General features: G+C 43.3%; 1 protein-coding gene across 5 annotated transcripts; it reads left to right on the top strand.

Moving 5' to 3' along the window:
* The first annotated feature begins 36 nt into the window (after window positions 1-36).
* On the top strand, window positions 37-19680 carry ZNF662 (zinc finger protein 662). 5 transcript variants are annotated; one of them, XM_060638432.3, is made up of 5 exons: window positions 37-145; window positions 9943-10069; window positions 10720-10833; window positions 12882-12983; window positions 14010-19680. In XM_060638432.3, the coding sequence occupies exons 2-5, from the start codon at window positions 10036-10038 to the stop codon at window positions 15038-15040; spliced, it is 1281 nt and encodes a 426-aa protein (XP_060494415.2). In that variant the 5' UTR covers window positions 37-145; window positions 9943-10035; the 3' UTR covers window positions 15041-19680. The 5 variants fall into 5 exon arrangements, with proteins under 5 accessions (XP_060494415.2, XP_060494412.2, XP_060494414.2 ...); XM_060638429.3 differs by lacking the exon at window positions 37-145 and adding an exon at window positions 7829-8332; XM_060638431.3 differs by lacking the exon at window positions 37-145 and adding an exon at window positions 7832-8197.
* The last annotated feature ends 865 nt before the right edge of the window (window positions 19681-20545 follow it).

The following is a 20545-nucleotide window of genomic DNA, read 5'->3' as shown; positions in this document are numbered from 1 at the left end:
GACGCACTTCCGCCCTGGCAGTCTCTGCGACGGAGTCTGTAAGGTGGTGTGTGGGCAGTCCTCCGCGCGGAGGCGCTCTGTATCCGTCAGTCGGCTGGGCTTCACGTAGAGGTGCTGTGTGGCTGTCAGTTCGTCTGCGGAGCTGGTCAGTAAGGGCGTGGGGCTGGGGGAAGGCGTGCGGACAAGGGCTGCCTCCTTCACTGCCACCGACGAGCTCGCTGAGCGTAGCCGCCACGTGGGTCCGTATTCCTGAGACTTCTCACCCCGGGCCCCTGGCAGGAGCATTGTTTCGGCTGTCCTTCAACATTTTTTTGTGCTCCTTTCTTGCACACCTCGTTTGCCCATTCTGTGGTGGGCAGGGGTGGTGGGCTGTGGTTTGAGACCTCTAGACAGCGCTCGAGAGGGTCTCTGGTCCAGTCTGGTCTCATGTCTTTTCGTTCCATATACGGCCCAGAATTTTGAGCAATCGTGCACCCATTGGAGGGTTGCGTTCACCTGCTGTGGTTTGTATATTGGGATTCTCTTTGGGGTGTTCTTTATTTAGTGCAGCTGTACTGGCTATTCTCTGCCTCTTGTTTGCCCTTTGTTCCAATGCTTGATGGTATTCACTGCTCCCTCGGTGCCTCCTGCCTCCTGCTCACTACCTCACCCCCAGAAGTCAACAACAGTACTGTTGAAATGGAGATGCAGGGGGGAAATTGTTTCACTCTGCCTTTAGATCAAATAGTAGTCTCATTTGATTTGGGGCTGAACTTGTTTATGGCTTCTCTTAATTCCTAGGTTTCAAGGTTTCTTATTTTTCTAGGAAGAGAAGGAAATACCCTGACAGCAGCTGGGTTCTTGACAGCCTGGCCCCAGGTTAATTATTTTACTCCTAGTCTGTATCACATATACCAAGTGTCAGTGAAGTCAATGTAGGACTTAAAGGGCAAACTTGGGTTCTTGTTACAACTTTGTCACCAACTCATGACATGACCCAGGACATTTCAGTTTACCTCTCTGGGCCTTGCTATTATGCTGTGTAAAACAGGAAGCTAAACTTGAGGTACTTGCCAGCAGTGAGATGCCATTATAAAGATATTGGGCTGTGCATTTGCTAAGAGACTTAGATGAGGGAATATAGTGGGAGAAGATGGAGGGATAGGATGGGAATTGGATTGATTGACCTTGAGCACCTATCCTGTTCATGTCTCTGTACTGGTCATCCCCATTGTGACTATAACCATCACTATTCTTATTTTGAGAATTTACCATGAGCCAAGATGCTAGATGCTTTACATGTATTAAGCAATCTAATCCTCATCAACCTATGGGGAAGCTCCAAGACCACCCTAACATTCAGAGAGTCCCGAGAAGAACTAATGGGACTTGGCATATGGTTGTACTCCAAGATTTATTACAGTGGTGTACTAAGGATACATAGCCAGATCATAAGGGAAAAAGATACACAAGAAGTCTGAAAGAATCCACATGCAAGCTTCCTAAAGCTTTCTTCTTGAAAGAATAAATCATAAGAGAAATTACAAAATACCTTGTGATGAATGAAAATTAAAGCCAACATGCCAAAAATCATGGTATATAATGAAAGCAGTGTTCAGAGGTAAAATTATAGTTATAAATGCTTACGTTAAAAAAGAATATCTCAAGTCAATAACCTAAGTTTACACAGTAAGGAATTAGAAAAGAAGAACAAGCTAAACCCAAAGCTAGCAGAAAGAAAGCATAAAGATTAGAGCAGAGATAAATAGAGAACAGAGAAAATCAGTGAAACCAAAAGTGGTTATTTGAAAAGTTCAACAAAATTGAAAAAACTTTAGCTAGATTCACTAAGAAAAGAAGGAGAGAAGATACACATAATGAAAATCAGAAATGGAAGTGGAGACATAGCTACTGACCTTACAGAGATAGAAAGGGTTATAAAAGGGCATTTTAATAATTTTATGTCAACACTATCAATAATTGTACATCAACAAATTAGATAACCTAGAAGAAATGGACAAATTCCTTGAAATACAAATAACCTAAACCGACTCAAGAAGAAATAGAAAATCTCAACAGACCTATAACAAGTAAAGAGATTAAATCACTAATTAAAAGCATCCCAACAAAAACAAGCCCTAAACCAGATGGCTTCACTGGTGAACGCTATCAAACATTTATTGTTTTTTAAGCTTTTTTTTTTGTAATCTCTATGTGGGGCTCAAATCCACAACCCCAAGATCAAGTTGCTCCTCCAGCTGAGCCAGCCAGGTGCCCCTCTACCAAACACTTAAAGAAGAATTAACACCAATCCTCAAACCTTTACAAAAAATTTAAGAGAGAACACCTTATAACTTACTCTGGGAAGCCAGTAGTACCATGATTCCAAAATCAGATAAGAACATCACATGAAAGAAAATTTCAGGCCAGTATCCCTTATGAACATAGATGCAAAAATCCTCAAAACAAAATATTAGCAGATCAAATACAATAGCATATTAAAAGGATGATTCACCATAAGCAAGTGGGGTCTATATCAGAAATAAAAGGGTGGTTGAACACAACATCGATATAATACAACATATTAATAGAATGAAAAAAAAACCCTACATGATCATCTCAATGCAGAAAATTCATTGATAAAATTGAACATCCTTTTATGATAAAATATTTTAGAAGACTAAAAATAGAGGAAAAGTTCCTCAATATGATAAAGATTATTTATGAAAAACCCATAGCTGTTATCATACTCAGTGGTGAAAGACTGAAGAATTTCCCTTTAAAATCAGAAGGTGCAAGACAAGGAGACCCGCTTTCACTGCTGCTATTCAACAGTATAGTGGAAGTTCTAGCCAGAGCTATTAGATAAGAAAAATAAAAAAAGAGCCAAATTGGAAAAGGAGAGCAAAAACTATATCTATTTACAGATGACATGACCTATCTATAGAAAATTCCAAAGAATTTACAAGAGAACTACTAGCATTAATAAATTCAGCAAAGTTACAGGGTGCAAGATCAACACAAAAATCAGCTGTGTTTCTATGAACCAGCAGTGAACAATTGAAAAAGGAAATTAAGAACACAGTTCCATTTATAATACCATATAAAAGAATTAAATACTGAGGGAAAAAAATCTAGCCAAGTTGGTGAAAGACTTGTATACTGAAAATACAAAACATTGCTGAAAGAAATTGCACTCTGTAAATTAAGATGGAAAGACATTCCATGTTCATGGAGAGGAAGGCATAACATTGTTAAGAAGTCAACACTACACAGAGTGATCTATAGATTCAACACAACATGATCTGTAGATTCCAATAGCATTTTTTTTTTTTTTTTTGCAGAAATGGAAAAGCTGATCCTCAAATTCATGTGGTATTGCAAGGGGCTCTAAATAGCCAAAATAATCTTGAAAAAGAACCAAATTGGAGGATCCACTTTGCCTGACTTTGAAAAACTACAAAACTATAGTAAAAAAAGAAAACCCACTGTTGTACCAGTATAAGAACAGACATATAGACCAATAGAATAGAATAGAGTCCAGAAATAAACCCTCATGTGTATGGTTAATTGATTTTCCAAAAGGATGCCAAGACAAAGGGGGAAAGGACACCATTTCAACAAGTGGTGCTGGGAAAACTGGATATTACATGCAAAAGAATGAAATTACACCACATACAAAAATAAAAGTGTATCAAAGACCTAAACAAGATCTAAAACCATGAAACTCTTAGAAGAAAACATTGAAGAAAATCCTTATGACATTGGATTTGGCAACAGTTTCATGTAGATGACATCAGAAGCACAGGCAACAAAAGAAAAAATAGGTAAATTGGATTTCATCAAAATTAGCTGTACAAACCCCTAACAGGATACACCCAAAGAAATTCAAGTCCAGACACAATGTAATCAAACTTCAAAAATCTAAAGACAAGGAAAATGTTTTGAAAGCAGCTAGAGAGAAACAGCATATCACATATAGAGAAACAACTCAGATGACCTTGGATTTCTTACCAGAAACCGTGAAAATCATTTGCAAGTGGCGCAAAGTTTATCAGGTAACTGATGAAAGAAAAGAACTGTTAATTCAGAATTCTATGCCAGTAAAAATATCCTTTAGAATGGAAGGTAAAATCAGCATATTCTCAAATGAAGGAAAATTAAGAGAATTGTCACTGGCACACCTACCCTAAAGTGATGGCTAAAGGAAGTTCTACAAACAGAAAAGAAACCGTAAAAGCAGGAATCAGGAGCCTGCTTAATATTCTCTCTCTTTCACCCTCTGTCCCTATCCTCCATTCTCATTCTCTCTCTCTCCCTCTCTCTCGGAGGGAAAAAAAAAAAGAAGAAGAAGAAGAAGCTTGACAAATATGGCTGGACTGCCAGCCACACAGTTGAATAGGAAACAAAACTCTGAAGCACATAAGTGGGGGTACTGGACCTGGCAAGTCCTGGCAAATAGACTGAATGGATTCCCTACCTTCATATGAAGAATACTGCTGGGCATAGACTATAGTAGACATCCTTTCAGGGTATGGCACTACCATTTTCCACAAGGCATATGTGGACAATACCATTCAAAGATTCTTAGATGACCTATGTTCCATATTTAGCTTCCCCAAACACTCCCAATAAGATAATAGTGGTACTTTTATAGATAAAAGTACAACAGTGGACAACTCCCTGGGACATTAGCTGGACCTTTCATGACCTTTATCATCCCCAAGAAGCAGGTGCTGTTAAAAGAGAGAGTGAACTCTGAAAAACTGAAAAAGATAGTTGGACAATCAAGCCTAAGCTTTTAGTGGTGTACAAATTAAGATAATCTGTTAGGGTTCCAAATGTGATAGTTACCTAAAAGAGTACCTCCCATTCAAGCATAATGTCCCTAATTATGAGGTTCAAGAGTGGAAGAAAGCCCTAACTGGCTGCAGGAAACCCAAACCACATAATAACCCATATAACTCTATTTTTTCCTTCCTATGTCTATCCCTGGAAAACTGGACTACTAGAATTTGAAAGTAGGAAAAAAGAGCTGGGGACTTGGAGACTGGAACTTAGTGTATCCCCTCACCCCACCCATGCTTGCTGGATTTGGACAATTATAGATAATGATCATAATGATCATGAATTATAAGGTGAAAACTACTAAGGTGTTTTGGCATGGCCCACATGTCAGGGGGTGGGAGATATTCTAGAATGTTCTAAATTATAAAAGAAAGGAACTTCTGAGCTAACTAGGGATGAGTCTAAGCATATGGTGTGGGTTAGATATGGAGAGAATTGGGGGAAAGGTGCAGTGATTGTTGCAGAGACTAGTCATAATGGTCATATGGCCGTGTAAGGAGAGAGACAACCCTGGTTGGTAAGAATTAGACCCTGGGAAATCAGGGGCAGAGGGAGGGACCATTAATCTCTTAGCTTTTGTCTGTAGGATATCTTACTAACTTAACCCAAGCTTCCACCATCACCACCCTCAATTTGACTACTGACCAACAAACAATCCTAATTTAAAAACTCTCAGAATCCTCCCAACAGCCACTGACTCCAGAAAGAAATACTCTCGGCAAGAAACAACAGAATAAGATGAACTTTCTGGATATTGAAATGCCTCCCTTTAGCCTTATCCTGTTATTGTTGGACTTTTTGTACATTTTTCACAGACTACTGATTGTTCTAAATTCTCTAGCATGAGTGGTAATGGAGATGGTACTACCTGGATTGTTTTCTGGCCAGTTTAGGTGGGGTATGTGCCACTGCCAGTATCTCTTCCCTCACTTAGAATAATGACACATTTAGCTGGCTTGGCTCTGCATGAGGAGCCTGACTATGGTCCATTCTCTAGTGGGCCTGGCTCTACTACTGTGTATCACTGTCACGGTCACTTTCGTCTAATGTTGCCTAAGACAAATGGAATGTATTTGATCCAGGCCTTTAGCATTACAGCTAATTAGAGCATCTGATGACTTACATGGTGGCTCATGTTCCTGAGAATCTTTATGTGTAAAAGTTGAGAGGTCTAGTTGTAGGGGAATGGCTCCACCGTCGTGCCCTGGCAAGTTTTCACATATCTATATAGTCCATGCAGGCAAAGCCTTGAACTACAGCTACTCTGAGCCATGGCAGATCACCTTGTGATCCTTATAGAACATGAGAGGATGAGAGGAGCTTTATTGGCCTTCAAGCCCATCTCCCACTCCCTTCCCTATCTCTTATGGGAGGCTGTCATGAGACAATTTCTCATTGCCTCTAAGATTCTGAAGAGGCATGAGGCTTTCTGGATGTAACTGCATACTGTGACTGCTTAGCTATAGTCTAAAATTGGCTCCTTACCACGGATGTTGCAGTCATTGAGCCCCCTTTTGTTTTGGTGTCATTGTGTTTGGTGTATGGGACAAGGAGCTGGAGACCGGCATGCTTGGGTACTCTTTCTTCCTTTTGCTGTTTGTGTAAGTAATACATTGTATGAATCTGAAAGTGGCTTATTGTATCTACTGGCTGAGTCACTTAGGACATGGCCTTGACCTTGCCTGCTGCTGTGTGTTTAACAGGAAGAACAATAGAAACAGTAAAAATATATGGGTAAATATGATAGACTATCCCTCTCCTCTTTAGTTTTGAATCAAAACACTGGTCAGAGCCATAAGAGACCTTCCTTATGGTCTTCCTTAAGACCATGACTTAATAATCAGGTATCTGAGGGCTCCTTGTTCTGAGCCAAAACTCCCATAATTGTTTCGCACTCAGTGCAGTTTTCTCCATTTTTCCCGAAGAAAATCATGGGAGCATTTGTTGTGTGCTCATCTTTCCTAGTGATCTGTCCTAGGGTAAGGCTCACTGCTTCCTTCTCAGTGCTTGTGGACTATTCACTAGTGTCCATTTGTGAGCTTCTTCTGGATCCTCTTAGAAACAAATAAACATACCTTGGAGCTCATCTGAGGTCTCCTTTGTTCTGTGATTTTTCACAAGTATGGTATCTGTAAGCTTTCAGTACCTGGGGACCTAAAAGGAATATGAGCCTCTAGGCTGGAATTTCTGTGAAGCAGACATCTTCCTAATTTGTTCATCCCAAGAGACTACATGTACAAATGGAAAATGGACAGACCATATAGAAAAATATAACTCTGACCCGCAGTCTGTAACAACCAGTCCAGGAAGCCAACCCATTATCTGTAGTTACCAGTCTGGGAAGTCACACTAGTATCTGTGGCAAATAGTTCGGGAAGCCAAAATAAACCCTGTAGCAGTCAGCCCCACGTGGCCAGAATTTGATTAATATCCTCTCCCAACCAATCACATAAGATGCTTTGCTTCTGGTTAGCCCCCCAGGCCAACAATCTCCAATCAGAGCATACCTGAAGTCTCTTCCCTGCCCGCCCCCCCACCCCCAACTATAAAGCTTTCTCACTTCTCTGCCTGACTTAGAGCCTACCAAATGCAAGTGATGGTGGTTGACTCCCTTGCTTAGAGCAAGCTCTGAATAAACAGCCTTTGCTTGTTCTCATGTTGGTGGTCTTTTATTTCCACAATTTCATTTAAAGGTTTAACTTTCCCGACATGCTATGTGATGTTAGATAAGCCATCTCCTCTCTTTGGGCCTTACTTTCTTCAACTGAAAAATTGTTTCAACATTTATTCATTCCTTTATTCGACAGATATTCCTTGGCACTTAAAGAAGCTGGGCCATAAGAGTTGCTAGACATTGGGTGAATATTCGAGGCACAAAGTTGATCAAGGACGTTAGTTGCTCTCTGGGAATGTAGAACCCAGTAAAGGGATGCGGCTATGTGAAGTATTTGCTGCTTCATATTAGCATCCGTCCTACAAGGGTGCAGTGCAATACCGAAGAAGAGTGGTCAGTGGGAAGAAGAGGGCTGGGAAAGGATTCCCAGAGAAAGCCTCCCCCCCACGCCCGCTTCCCCGCATTGCCACAGCAGCGCCCTGAGGCAGTCGGTGTCAGTGGGAGAGCTGCACTCGCTCTGCCCTCCCTGTTTCTTTGCGGGGCCAGAAGGGAGGACCACAGAGACGTGGCGCCCTCCACCGTCCTAGAGAAGCCAGAGTGGCAAGAGTGCAGCAGCCTCCACCTCTCGGAGCGTGGGGAGCTGAGCGTGGGACTGGCCGGGGCGTGGAGCCTGGGGCTTGCGCGCCCGACTCCTGGGCCGCTGTATCAGACCCGCCCCGGTCCGGAGCGTCCCTTCCCGACCCCGGGCAGCCCCCAGTAAGGCCTGGCGCGCGCTCGCTTCCCGGGAGGGCGGCCCTGGCCATGGCGGCCGCGGCCCTGGCGGGCGGGGCCCCCTTCGGCCCTCCACTCGAGCTGCTACCGGGACTGCGCGCGCCGGCCCGGGCGCGCCCGGTGAGTGCGGGGCCGGCGCTACGAAGCTGGCTCGGCTCTGCCCGGTGCTCTAGGTCCAGAGAAGGGGCGGAGGGGGCAGTGCGGCGGCCGGGAAATCGGGGTACAGCCCAGAGTGGAGGGTCCGGAGGAACAGGCAGGGAGCAGAATGAATTCGACATCCCCCAGACTTGCGCCAGCCGGGGAAACACACGTGCGGCTGCACAGGCATGAGCCAAGTGCTGGGGAGGAGGTGGTTCACAGAGTGCTGTGCGCAGCGACGAATGTCCAGAATTTCCATATCACTGGTGTTAAGAGAGCTGGTTATGTTTGAGGTGGGTCTTGAGATGAATATGAGGTTGCTGGCGCTGGAGGGAGGAACTGGATCTCCAGGCAGGGGGGAGGGGGGCTGCAGGTGCAATGGCACAGATTGCAGGTGCAATTTGGGCAAGGAAAGGGTTTGGATTCGTAACAGGATGGTGACAGGATAGGGGATGAGGGTGGTGGTGCAGGAGATGATCTTTGGCAGGTAAACTGGGTCTCTGAATAGTGAATGGAATGGTCCGCGTGCGGAGGATTTGGACATTTTGAGGTAGGTGAGGGTGATCCGGCCCCCCAGTCTGAGCCCTGGAGTGTCGGGTAAGTCTCTGTGGGGACTTTGTAGGGCAAGGACTGATGTGAAATGGAACAGAGTCAGCCCCTCCATAGTATGGAGATTGAGATCCTAAATGAGGCAGTGGCTGGGAATTATAAGTAAGTCTTGATGGCTCTCCATTAGCACTGTTTGTGTTTCTTATGGAGGAAAGTGAGAGAGAAGGTGCAGAAGGTTGGGCCTCCCAGAGATACAGGAAAAGGGGACATTAAGACTGGGAAGTGGGGAAGAAAGAGTAGGGTGGGGTGTTTTAGAGAGTGTGTTGGAGGGGCAGAGTGCAGGGAGCAAAGTCAGTTTGGATCTGCGTTTTGAAGTCCAGCCTCCAGAGCAACCTGAGTGTTCTCAGGTGCCCTTAGCTGCCTCTTTGGCTAGTGGCAATGACAGGAAGGAAGAGAAGAGAAAGAATCTCACACAGGGGCAGCAGGGGTGGCAGGAGTGAGGATAGAAGGCAGTGTGGTACAGTAAGTAAGAGCCAGAGAGTCAGACAGGCCTGACTTCTGTCTCAGTTCTGTAACTCTGAGCCTCGGTTTCCTCTTCTATAAAGTGAATCTGATACCCTCCTCATAGGCTGTGAGGCATACAAAGTAATATATGTAAAGTTCTTGGCATGGGCTCAAATGGGTAAATGGTGATTGTACTTGTTATGAAGGGTTGGTGACCTCTGGAGGAGGGTACATTGTGGAGAAAGGATGGCACCTAGGGCACACATAGTTGTTCTGGGCACAAGATGGAAAGGGGAAGCTTGCAGAGACTCATGAAAAAGGTGATGTGGTGAAGTTAAGATGAAGGGATGTGAGAAATTGATGACTGATCCCTCATATCTTTGTAAGTAGGAGACGCAGATCCGCTGAGAGTTCCCTTAGACATTCAGAATGCAGAAACTCAATGGGCATCCCCTCCAGTACCACTTGGTGCCTCATCTACCCTACTGTAGGCCTGGGTCTGGAATTGTCCGAGGGCATTTAAACACATGTTGTTTCAGGAGTCAGTGACCTTCGAGGATGTGGCCGTCTACTTCTCTGAGAACGAATGGATCGGCCTGGCCCCTGCTCAGAGGGTCCTGTACAGGGACGTGATGCTGGAGAATTATGGGGTTGTGGCTTCCCTGGGTAAGGGTCTTTCCTTTTGGACTCTGCTTCTGCCCTCCAGAGTTCCCCGGCTCCTCCTTCCTCAGAAGCTCTGGAGTCTTTGATAAGCCTCACCTGAGTGGCAACTTCAGCCTCTTGAATTCTTAATGAGCCAGCCTCAGCGGTTGCTAACAAGTGGGAAGTCCTGGTGTAAATTTGGGCCTCACATCAGCCTTTCTTGCCCCAGGGTGGGAGCTAATTCTCAACTCCTGTGCTAATGGGTACAGTAGGAAGAGAGCAGATTCCTGGTGTCCCACCAAACCCTCAGTTTCCCACCCGCTTAGTTTGGGAGACCCAGCCCAATACCAAGCATCCTGATGCAGATGTCTGAACTTGAGAGCTCTAAGAGAGGGAGAGAACAAAAAAGCTCAATCTCTCAACGAGTGGAATCATCCGTTCGCTCACTCAAACTGTTGTTGAGCACCTCTGGGTCTAATTCCTGACCTTTGTCAGCCTCCTGGCCCTGCTGCCCTGGGTCTCCTGGTCCTTCCCCTGGACTTTCTTTTTTCACTTTCCCTGGTTAATTCCCTTCTTTCCCTTCCTGCCCCTGAAGACAAAGCCTGGGAGGAGCCTTGGGATTGCTCTATGTCACCCCACTCACCTGCCTGTCCCATTTCCTCCCCCTCAACCAGCATTTCCATTTCCCAAACCGGCTCTGATTTCCCAGCTGGAGCGAGGGGAAGCGCCCTGGTGCAAGGCTCCTCAGGGAGCTCTGGATGGAGAGTGCCCGAGGGGCGTCTCCACAGGTGAGTGAGGGTACATGTGCCAGTTATCTGACCAGTTCCCTTGTCTTGATCTTTACAGTGTAGTAGGTATGTGTTCTCTTAACCTAGTGCTATAGACACCAGTAGGATTCCTCCCCTCCCCCCTGCCCCTTTTTTCCTGTGTCCCCATGGTTTTCCCTCTTCTTGAGTCTGTTCACCCTGGCTCCTTTTCATTTACCTCTTTTGCCTCTTCCTCATTTCCACTGTTCTTATCATGGCCACCATTTATCTGTACTCCCTGACTTTTCTGTTTACACTCTGAGGTGGCCTTTCTACTTTCTCAGCCTGCTTATCATCTTCCAGAAGAAGATTCTGACTGCCCTTTGGGCTATCATGGTCATCTTTATCATTAGAAATCAAGAAGTCTCAATAATTCTGAGCCATATACTTCCAATTCAGGGATTTCTGGTGGGCAAAGCCCTGGCATTCCTTTAGGAACATAGGGCTTTCCTGTTCTAATTTGCTGGTGACAGCTATGCCCCTTATTGCCTCCCTCGCACCATTCCATCTTCTTCCCACAGGAGCTCTTCTGTGGGCACAGTGGAACTTGAGCTGTGCCCTCAACTTCCTTGTTCTCACAGTTCCTTGCTGTGTCTGGCTGTCTTTCCAGAGTCTTAGGATATCCTTGATTATAAGTAACAACCCAGGTCAAACTGGCTTGAACAAAAAAGGAATTTGCTATTTCATGTAAGTAGGAAGTTCATAGATAGAGTGCAGCTACAGCTTGATCAGTTTCAGTCTCTGCTCTTTCTTGTCTCCTTATCTGCTGGCTTTGCCTACAGCCTGGCTCCTCTCGTGGCTGTAAGGTGATTGGTAGTTGTAACCAAGGCTCTGCTTCTTCGTACCTAGGGAGAGAAATAGGGCAGGCCTTCCTCAGGCCTTTGGGATGTACCATCTTAAGTCTTATGCCAGCTCTAAACCAATCACTATGGCCAGGGAAATAGCATGCACTGATTGTCTTGGCCTAGACTGCCAATTTCTGAAACCGTCTCTCGTGTAGTGAGTAGGGCGGGCTAACCTGCTTGTCTTAGACCAGTAAGGGGTACACTAGGAACTGGAGTTGGGATCGCTCTCCCCCAAAAGGCAGGGCTCTCCATAATGGGCAGGGTAGGGGTAGGGGTTGGTGGTGCTGGTAGAATGGATGTAGAGAGACAACTACACTGTCCTCTGCACTCTCTCAGGATCTCAGTGCTTACTCTCCCACCACCCAAAGGAATTTCTCGTCTTTGCTTTAGGCAGAAAACCAACAGCTAAGTCATTCCTTGAGTAAAACCCTGACTCCCTGACCTGCAGCAAACTTCCTTTGAGGACATGTCCCTATGCAAAGTCCATTTGTGTCTTAAAGAAAAGAATACTCAGGGGACACACAGTCCTTGGCTTCAGCAATATAAAAGATTGTCATTTGGAGGATGAAAAATTGATCTGTTTCTTAGAAGGCATTGGATGGGAGTTATGAAGAGACCAATCTTAGCTAAGCCTGAAGAAGAGTTTATTAGAGTGGACCTTTGCAATTGAGGTGTCTGTCATTAGAATAAGAAGTGACTTCTGGAAATGGCTGAGTGAAGTCTGTGAGGCCATTTCTAGTGGATGCCATGGAGAGATCCATCATTGATCCTTTGTAGAAAGAGAAGGCAATAGATGGACAGACGGGAAGGAAGCTAAGCTTAGAGGCTTCCCAACATAGCCTCAGGAATAGTTCTTTGCAGTTCAATCCTTTCCTAATTCTATTCCATGTGAACTGGAGTTCACCTCCTAGGGGAGGTGAAGAAGAAAACTTAGTCCCCTATTTTTTCTTGACACTTAAAAATGAGTGATGCGTTTTCATGTTTTAGGGAACTGATGGAATCGCATCTTCCCTGAAGGTCTGTTTTCTGTCCTTTATATTGTTAACCTCCTCCAGTTTCAGGTCATCTGTGTACCGATCTCTCCACCCACCTTCATTCTCCCTTACCACTTCCATCTCTGCTCCTTTCTTCATGGGCCCCACTCCTCTCACTGAGCTAGCCTCATTTATATCTTGACCCGGGCAGGATATCCATTTCTGAAGCCTGCTGCGATCTCCCATCTTGAACAGGTGGAAGAGCCGTTGAACCTGAAACTGCAAGGAGAGGGTCCAAGCCTACTCTGTACTGGTAAGTGAGGGGAATGAACACTTTTCTCCCAGGCACATGTTTTCCTCTGTCTTTCCTTTGTAAAATGTTAAAATTCCATTTTACCACGTACGTTCTAAATAAAAGACCCTCTCATCTTTTGGGATGAGCACTGGGTGTTGCATGGAAACTAATTTGACAATAAATTTCATATACTAAAATTAAATAAATAAATAAATAAATGAATGAATGAATGAATAAATAAATAAATAAATAAAAGACCCTCTAAAAATCCCCAAGTCAACTATAAGAGAAAAGTTAAACTTTAAGCTTCCAGCTTTCATTTGGTCATCATCAATTATAATTAAATTCGGGTGTGTTGGAACGTAGGCTGTAACTGAACAGATGGCCTACTGGCCGCTATGGCCAACCAGTATTTTAAAAGAAAATGCTGTGTTTTATTCATTCTGTTAGTTTTTAAGGTGTGATACTGAAACAGAAGTGTGGATAAAACACTATGGGAACAAAGAGGAGGCAGTCTTTGCCCAGTTGTGTATAAAGTAGTTTGGGGAATCCCTTTTCATGGTGGACCTGGTGACTGGATTGAATGAAAAGACCACATTTCCTTTTAGTGTTGACAAGTATGAGGAAGATTCTCCTTATTGCTCCCCACTGTGTGTGACAAGTTCAGGTTCCCCAGGTATACCACAAAGGATTCTTTATTTCCGAACATGTTGTTTCTCATGTTATAAACTGGACTACCTAGAAGAAATTCTTACTTGTCTCCCTTAGATTCAATTAAACTATTCCTGGAGAGCTCCCTCTGTGCTTGGTCTGGTGCTTGGGAATCATAGCCCTCAGGGACCTTGTCTAGTTTCTGCCTTTCTGTAGCATAAACTTTGGTCCCTTTCAGTGTGTTCGCCCTGTGGTGCCATTTTCATCTAGGACAGGGCCACTGGGACATGAGGTAACACTTGAAGTGCAATGGACGTACGAGTACCACTTGGTGATGCTATTTGCCCCATTATGGGTAATGATGACATTTGCAGCTTTGATTTCTTCTTTCAGAGGGTGTGTTGAAGAGTGAGAAAGAAGATTTTATTCTGAAGGAGGAAGGTTTTGAGGAGGCAAAAGACCACATAGTGCTATCAAGTGGACCCCGGTGGTGTGGTTCCCAGGAATTCTGGTTTGGGAAAACCTGTGAGGAGGGAAAAAGCAGGTTAGGGAGGTGGCGCAACTACTCCAATGGGAAGAGTGTGGAGAACGCTGCAAATGATGTTATAGAAGTGATTGTCAAAGATGAGATGATCTCAGGAGAAGATGGTTCAGAGAATACTGATGTTAATACTCACCTTGTTATACATGAGAAGATTCTCAGTGAGCAGGTATTCTGTATATGTGAAGAATGTGGCAAGTGTTTTGATCAAACTGAAGACTTTGACCAACATCAGAGAGTTCATAATGGAGAGAAGATCTATGGTTGTAAGGAATGTGGGAAGACTTTCAGTTTTAGATCACATTGCCTTGCACATCAGAGAATTCACACTGGGGTGAAACCCTATGTGTGTCAAGAATGTGCTAAAGCCTTTGTTTGGAAGTCAAACCTGATTCGGCACCAGAGAATACATACTGGAGAGAAGCCCTTTGAATGTAAGGAATGTGGGAAGGGCTTTAGTCAGAACACAAGCCTTACACAACATCAGCGAATCCATACTGGGGAAAAACCATATACATGTAAGGAATGTGGGAAAAGCTTTACTCGGAACCCAGCCCTGCTTCGACATCAGAGAATCCACACTGGCGAGAAGCCTTATGAATGTAAGGACTGTGGAAAAGGTTTCATGTGGAACTCAGATCTTGCTCAGCACCAGAGGGTTCACACGGGGGAGAAGCCCCATGAATGTACTGACTGTGGGAAAAGCTTCATTTGCAAGGCACACCTTATCCGACATCAGAGAATCCATACTGGGGAAAGGCCCTATAAATGTAATGACTGTGGGAAGGCCTTCAGTCAGAATTCTGTTTTGATTAAGCACCAGAGGCGCCATGCTAGAGAGAAACCCTGTAATTATCACACCTCTCACCTTCTTGAACATTAGAGAAGGCATAAGGGTGATGCTTGTTTATAATTCTTATGCTACAGCAGCCCCAGAGACAAAACGAGTGACTGTCCACAGTTTGTTATAACTCTAATAGTATTATCTTGCCCCTTCTGAACAGATACCCTGTACTCTAGCAAGATGGTCCCACTGTTCAACCATGTTCATGCTAGGCAACTTTTAGTTGAGCATCTGCTCTGTCAGGCACTTGCTAACCACTTTACATACATTCTTTTGTTTTCCTTAATCCTGTTAAGGTAGGTACTTATCCTCATTTTACTAATGAGAAGTCTGAGGTTGAAAGAAGTTGTAAAACTCATTCAAGGTTACTCAGCTAATATGTTACAGAATAGAGATTGGAATCAGGCCTATCTGACTCCAGAGTTTTCTGTTCTTTATTTGTACACATTTCTGCTTCTGTTCATTTCTATTTGCTCAAGTTTCCCTGGGCTACAAATTTCCCTTCCTCATTTAAGACCCAGCTCCTTTAACTGAACAGACCCCTGTTCCTCTTCTACTTGTAGTCAGTACTGTCCAAATTGGTATTTAACTATGTGCTGTCTTATATTTTTCTTTTTTTTAATTTTTTTTTAACGTTTATTTATTTTTGAGACAGAGAGAGACAGAGCATGAACGGGGGAGGGTCAGAGCGAGGGAGACATAGAATCTGAAACAGGCTCCAGGCTCTGAGCTGTCAGCACAGAGCCTGATGTGGGGCTCGAACCCATGAACTGTGAGATCATGACCTGAGCCGAAGTCGGCCGCTTAACCGACTGAGCCACCCAGGCGCCCCTGTCTTATATTTTTCTAACGTCTCATGTGTGTTAGTCCAGCTAAATGGCTCTTTGAGGACCAACACTATTTCTTTTATGTTTTTCAAATTCTGAAACTTAACTTATTTTTTACTAGATATAACATGCTTATGATAAAAAAAAAGTTGAAATAGTTCAAAAAGGTGTTCATTGAAAAGTAAATCTTGTCACTCCTGTCTCCCAGTCTACCTCCTTAGAGACCATCACTGTTACTGGCTGTGTGTCTTCCTGGGCATATTCTTTCTATATACAAGTACTTATTAATACTGCTTTCAAAAGTCTACCTCACTGAAAACCATTTGATGTAGATGATAGTGCAGTTACATTGCCAACTCCAGAACTTTCTCTTCCTCAGAAGTTGTGGTCTACTTTGAGATCACCAAGATGACTTAAGCAAAGTAACTGAGAGTAGTCTGGGTTATGCATTTGTGGGAGACCTGACTGCCCTTGTGTTATAAGATAGGAATCTGGGACTAGGAAAATGTAAACCAAGTGGGAGATTTTTGTTTCCATAAAAATTATAGCTATAACCTCTCTGATTGCTCTACTATCCCAAATCCCCTTCCAGCCTATCCCTTCTCATCACCATGATAGCCCACATCCCAGAGTAAGCTATATTATTAGAGAATGCTATTGACCACCTTCAAGGGTTAGAGAAACAAAGGCCCTATTCAGAGAAGAGCGCTGGCCAAAACAGATGAAACGTACATTCCAGACTTCACCTGTAGAGCCATTTTCAGATTGCAGTTTGCCTCTCTGCTAATTAGGCATTCTGCTTTAGAAGCTCCTAGCCAGGTAATATAATTGTTGACTAAGGAGCAAGGAAGAGAAGCCAGAGGCTGGCTTGGACTAAACTTCTGGTTCCTGAAAATTACAAACATTAATTCTAGAGCCCCTGATTGCTGAAGTAGTAAGGAGAACTTGGCCTAGCATAGTCTAGGTAGGGTGCCTCTACTAAGTAGGAAAACTTTTGTACTAAACAGAACCAGGAAATGGAAATGAGTGATGTGGACAGGCATTTGGGGGAAGTTTATTAAGCAAATAATCACTGAGTACCTGCTTGCATGTAAAGCACTATGCTTCATGCTGTATAAACAATGGTAAGTCAGATTGGTTTCCTGCCTTTCTGGAACATTAACGAGAGAGACCAAACAAAAAAAATTCAAGTAATTTATTAAAAATTGCTAAGTGTTATAAAGGAAATGAATGGTACAGAGAGAGAGAGAATGACAGGAACCCTCTATATGAATAGTCAGGGAAGGCCTACCTCTCCTAAGAGGTAACATTAAACATCTCAGAATGAGAAAAAGGCACATATATGAAGAATGGGGGAAGAACAGCAGGCAGAGGAACAGCTCTGCAGACTCTGATGTGTGAAGGGTTTGGCATGTTCAAGACACCAAAAGGTTTTAGGTATAGCATAATGATCAAGGGTATGAGGGGCACAAGTTAGGTTTGTAGACATAGGTGGCTCAGATCATTCAATTCCATCCCAAGTGAAAAGCTATTAGAGGACATTCAGTGGAGGAATGACATGTTTGATTCACATTTTGAGATGATCCCTGGCTGCTGTGTAGAAAATGGCTTGTTAAGGGACAAAAGTGAAAGGAGAGATCATATTGGAGACTGCTAGCAGTCCAGGTTGGAGATGATAGTGGCTTGGAGTGGGTGGTGGTTGTAGAAATGGAGAGAAAATATATTTAAGATACAGTTTGGAAAAAAAATCAGTGACCTGTTAAAGGATTGGATATAGGAGTAACAGGAATTAGGGATTGGTTTCTGGTTTGAGCAGCTGAGTTAGATAGCACACCATTTACTGGAATGAATAAGACTGGAATGGGAATAGGTTTGGGGAGGGAGAAATCGAGAAGTCTGTTTTGGATTGACATTTCAGATATGTGTGAGATACACAAGTAGAAATTCCAGGTGGTGGTTGTATATATGGGCTTGAGCTCTGGGTTAGTGATATCTAGAGCTTTGCATTTGGGAGTCATCAAATGAGCAAAAGGTATTTTAAACTGTGGGAAGAAATGAAGGAAATCTCCTGGAGCTGCATTATCCAACACAGCAGCCACTGGCCAAATGTAGGTATTTAAATTAATTGTAAGTTTTAGGTTCTTATCAGACTGGCCAGATTTGAAGCACACAATAACTATGTGGGAGTTGACTACCATATTGGATAATGTTGACATAGAACATTTCCATCATTTCAAAAAGTTGTGTTGGACAGTACTGCCTCCAGAGAATATAGCAAAATATGAAGACCCAGGATAGAGTCCTATGAAACACTGATTCAATATTTAGGGAGTTGGACAGGAGGAAGTGCCTGGAAGAGAGGCTAAAAAAGGTCAGTGGGAGGCTGGCAATATCACCAGTGGACACATTACACAGGCAGCAGTTGAAATAAGGTCGAATGCTTGGACCAGTGCTAAAAGGAGGTAATCGTTAAAATCCTAAATGTTAATAAGCTCCCAGAGTGAAGATGATGTGTATCCTAGATGACGTCAGTATCTTAAAATGGGAGAGAGACAGATAACAAATAGGAAGCAGAAACCACAGAAATGGAACCTGGAAGAGAAGAAACAGTTTGGACTTCTGGAGGAGCACCATGGAAGTTGATCAGCCCTAGGAACTCTCCCTCAAAGATGGAAATGTTTGTAGGCAGAGTGGTGGGATGGGAAGACAAATTTTAGGAGTGTCACAAAGAATTGCCCACATATGGCAAAGACACAAACGTCGGAGGGATTAAGAAGTAGCACGTAGAAATGGATGGCCCCTGTCAAAAAAATTCCTAACTAGTCTTTTCCTTACCAGAGACCCAGAGACAGGCACTTGGAAGTCCTGAGCCTATATCAAAGACTGTAATGTGGGATGAAGAAATCATAACATGGAAGCTTTTCCAATTTGTAATAATACTTTCCACACACCTTGAGGTCAGAAGAGGAATGATTAGTACTTACTTCCTAAATTTTGGAGAAATCTAAAGGAAAAAATTAGAAATATAAGATACTTTCTGATAAATCCCAACTAGCAATATATTAAAATCAAGAATTGATTATGGCAAGTTTTTATCTTCCAAATTTTCCAACATAGGATTGGAAAGTAAGGAAATATAAAAACAGTGTATAGAGTCATTCACATAGTGAAAATTAACTGGCCTGCCCAGAATCTCTTGGGGGAATGAATAATTAAATCCCCCCTGTTTTCCAACTCTGAGGTAGCTACAGAGTTGTCTCAGAAGCAACTCTGTTGCAAACCAGTGGTTGCAATTCTGAGCATGTCTTTGTCACGGCCAAATCAGGGCTCTGTACTATTCATCTCTTTGTTGGTTCCCAGCATCCATTCTTCTGTCTGGGAACAGTAACCCAAATATTCTTTGGGAAAGCATCCTTTCTCAGCCACCTGGTTTGGGTCCACCCCCAACTTCATAAGTGGATCCCGGTTAGCCTAGGTGCATCAACTTACCCTATTACTTTGGCCACAGAGCCAATGAGATCTGAGGAGATATTTACCTGGCCTTCTGAAAGAGGCTTTTCTTCGAGAGCAACCAAAGGAGATATTCTGTCCTCCTGTGGATGGTATATAGGAAGATATGAGGCCTTGAACTGCAACAACACTTTTATTCTGTTAAGAGGGAGGTAGTCTGGAGCTTCCTGGTGTTAGCACGCGGAGCCTGAGGATGAAGTCAATACCAAAGGAAAGAGTGGCAAAGCAGAGAAAAACTGGGTCCCTGGTGACATTTGAGCCATTAGCCCAAGCCTTACCTGAAATAGACTCACCTCTGGAATTTTCAGTCATGTGAGCCAATAAACATCTTTTGTTAAACTAGTTGGATTTGAGTTCTCGGTCATTCGCAACTTCGTCCTACTGATACAGGCTTGTATTTGAAAGCACCGGTTTCTTGTACAGCACCTAGTGTCGCATTTTCTCTTCCTCAGTAGTCACACAAGCTGTTCATTTGTATCTCATCTCAGTTACTTGGAGTTTGCATGGCTAAATAGGTACCTCTCATACCCTAAACTTAATTTCATGAACACCACCAGACCACCACCAATGTTTGGTCATACCTTAGCATACCTTCCAAATTTGAATAGAATACTTTCATTTCCAGATTCCCTAGTGGATAACTTCCTGTCTCTGACATATTTTCTAGCCTCCCCTCCCCTGCTGTATATGAAATTCGGGTTTGCTATGTCCCCTATATTTTACGTCAGATTCTTGTGAAATGACCAGATATTTTTCATATCCACAAAGGCTTTGTTTTATTGAACAGTGTTCCAAAACTTAGGGAGAGGTAGAGTCTCCTACAGCATATTCTCTGAAATTGAAAGTCATCTCTCTGCTGAATGATTGAGAGGTAAGTGAAAAGTTACTTCCTTACCTTAGCAAAAAGAAAACAAAAAGACTTGCTTTGAACTTTCTTTTTCCCCAAGAGAAGAACTACTTCCCTGGTGTAAGTGATACAGGCGTTGCATTTTTCAGCCTCCACTCCCATTTCCAGCATACCTAGTCCAGGCTGAACTCAAGTGTGCTTGGCCTGAATGAGAAGTGAGCTCCATTCTGATCTCTAGTACGTTGTACACACTAAAGTTGATAAAAAGTTACTAATTTTCAAGTATATAACATTTTATTTTGTCGGTAATATAAGAAGAAATGAGAAAGACAATGTAGATTTGTCTATCAATCAATTGTT

The sequence above is a fragment of the Panthera onca genome, chromosome C2 (assembly GCF_046562875.1).
Source record: "Panthera onca isolate mPanOnc1 chromosome C2, mPanOnc1 haplotype 2, whole genome shotgun sequence".
In the NCBI taxonomy this organism is placed as follows: Eukaryota; Metazoa; Chordata; class Mammalia; order Carnivora; family Felidae; genus Panthera; species Panthera onca.
Note: the sequence above shows the minus strand (reverse complement) of the source record. Positions and strands in the feature narration are given on the sequence as shown.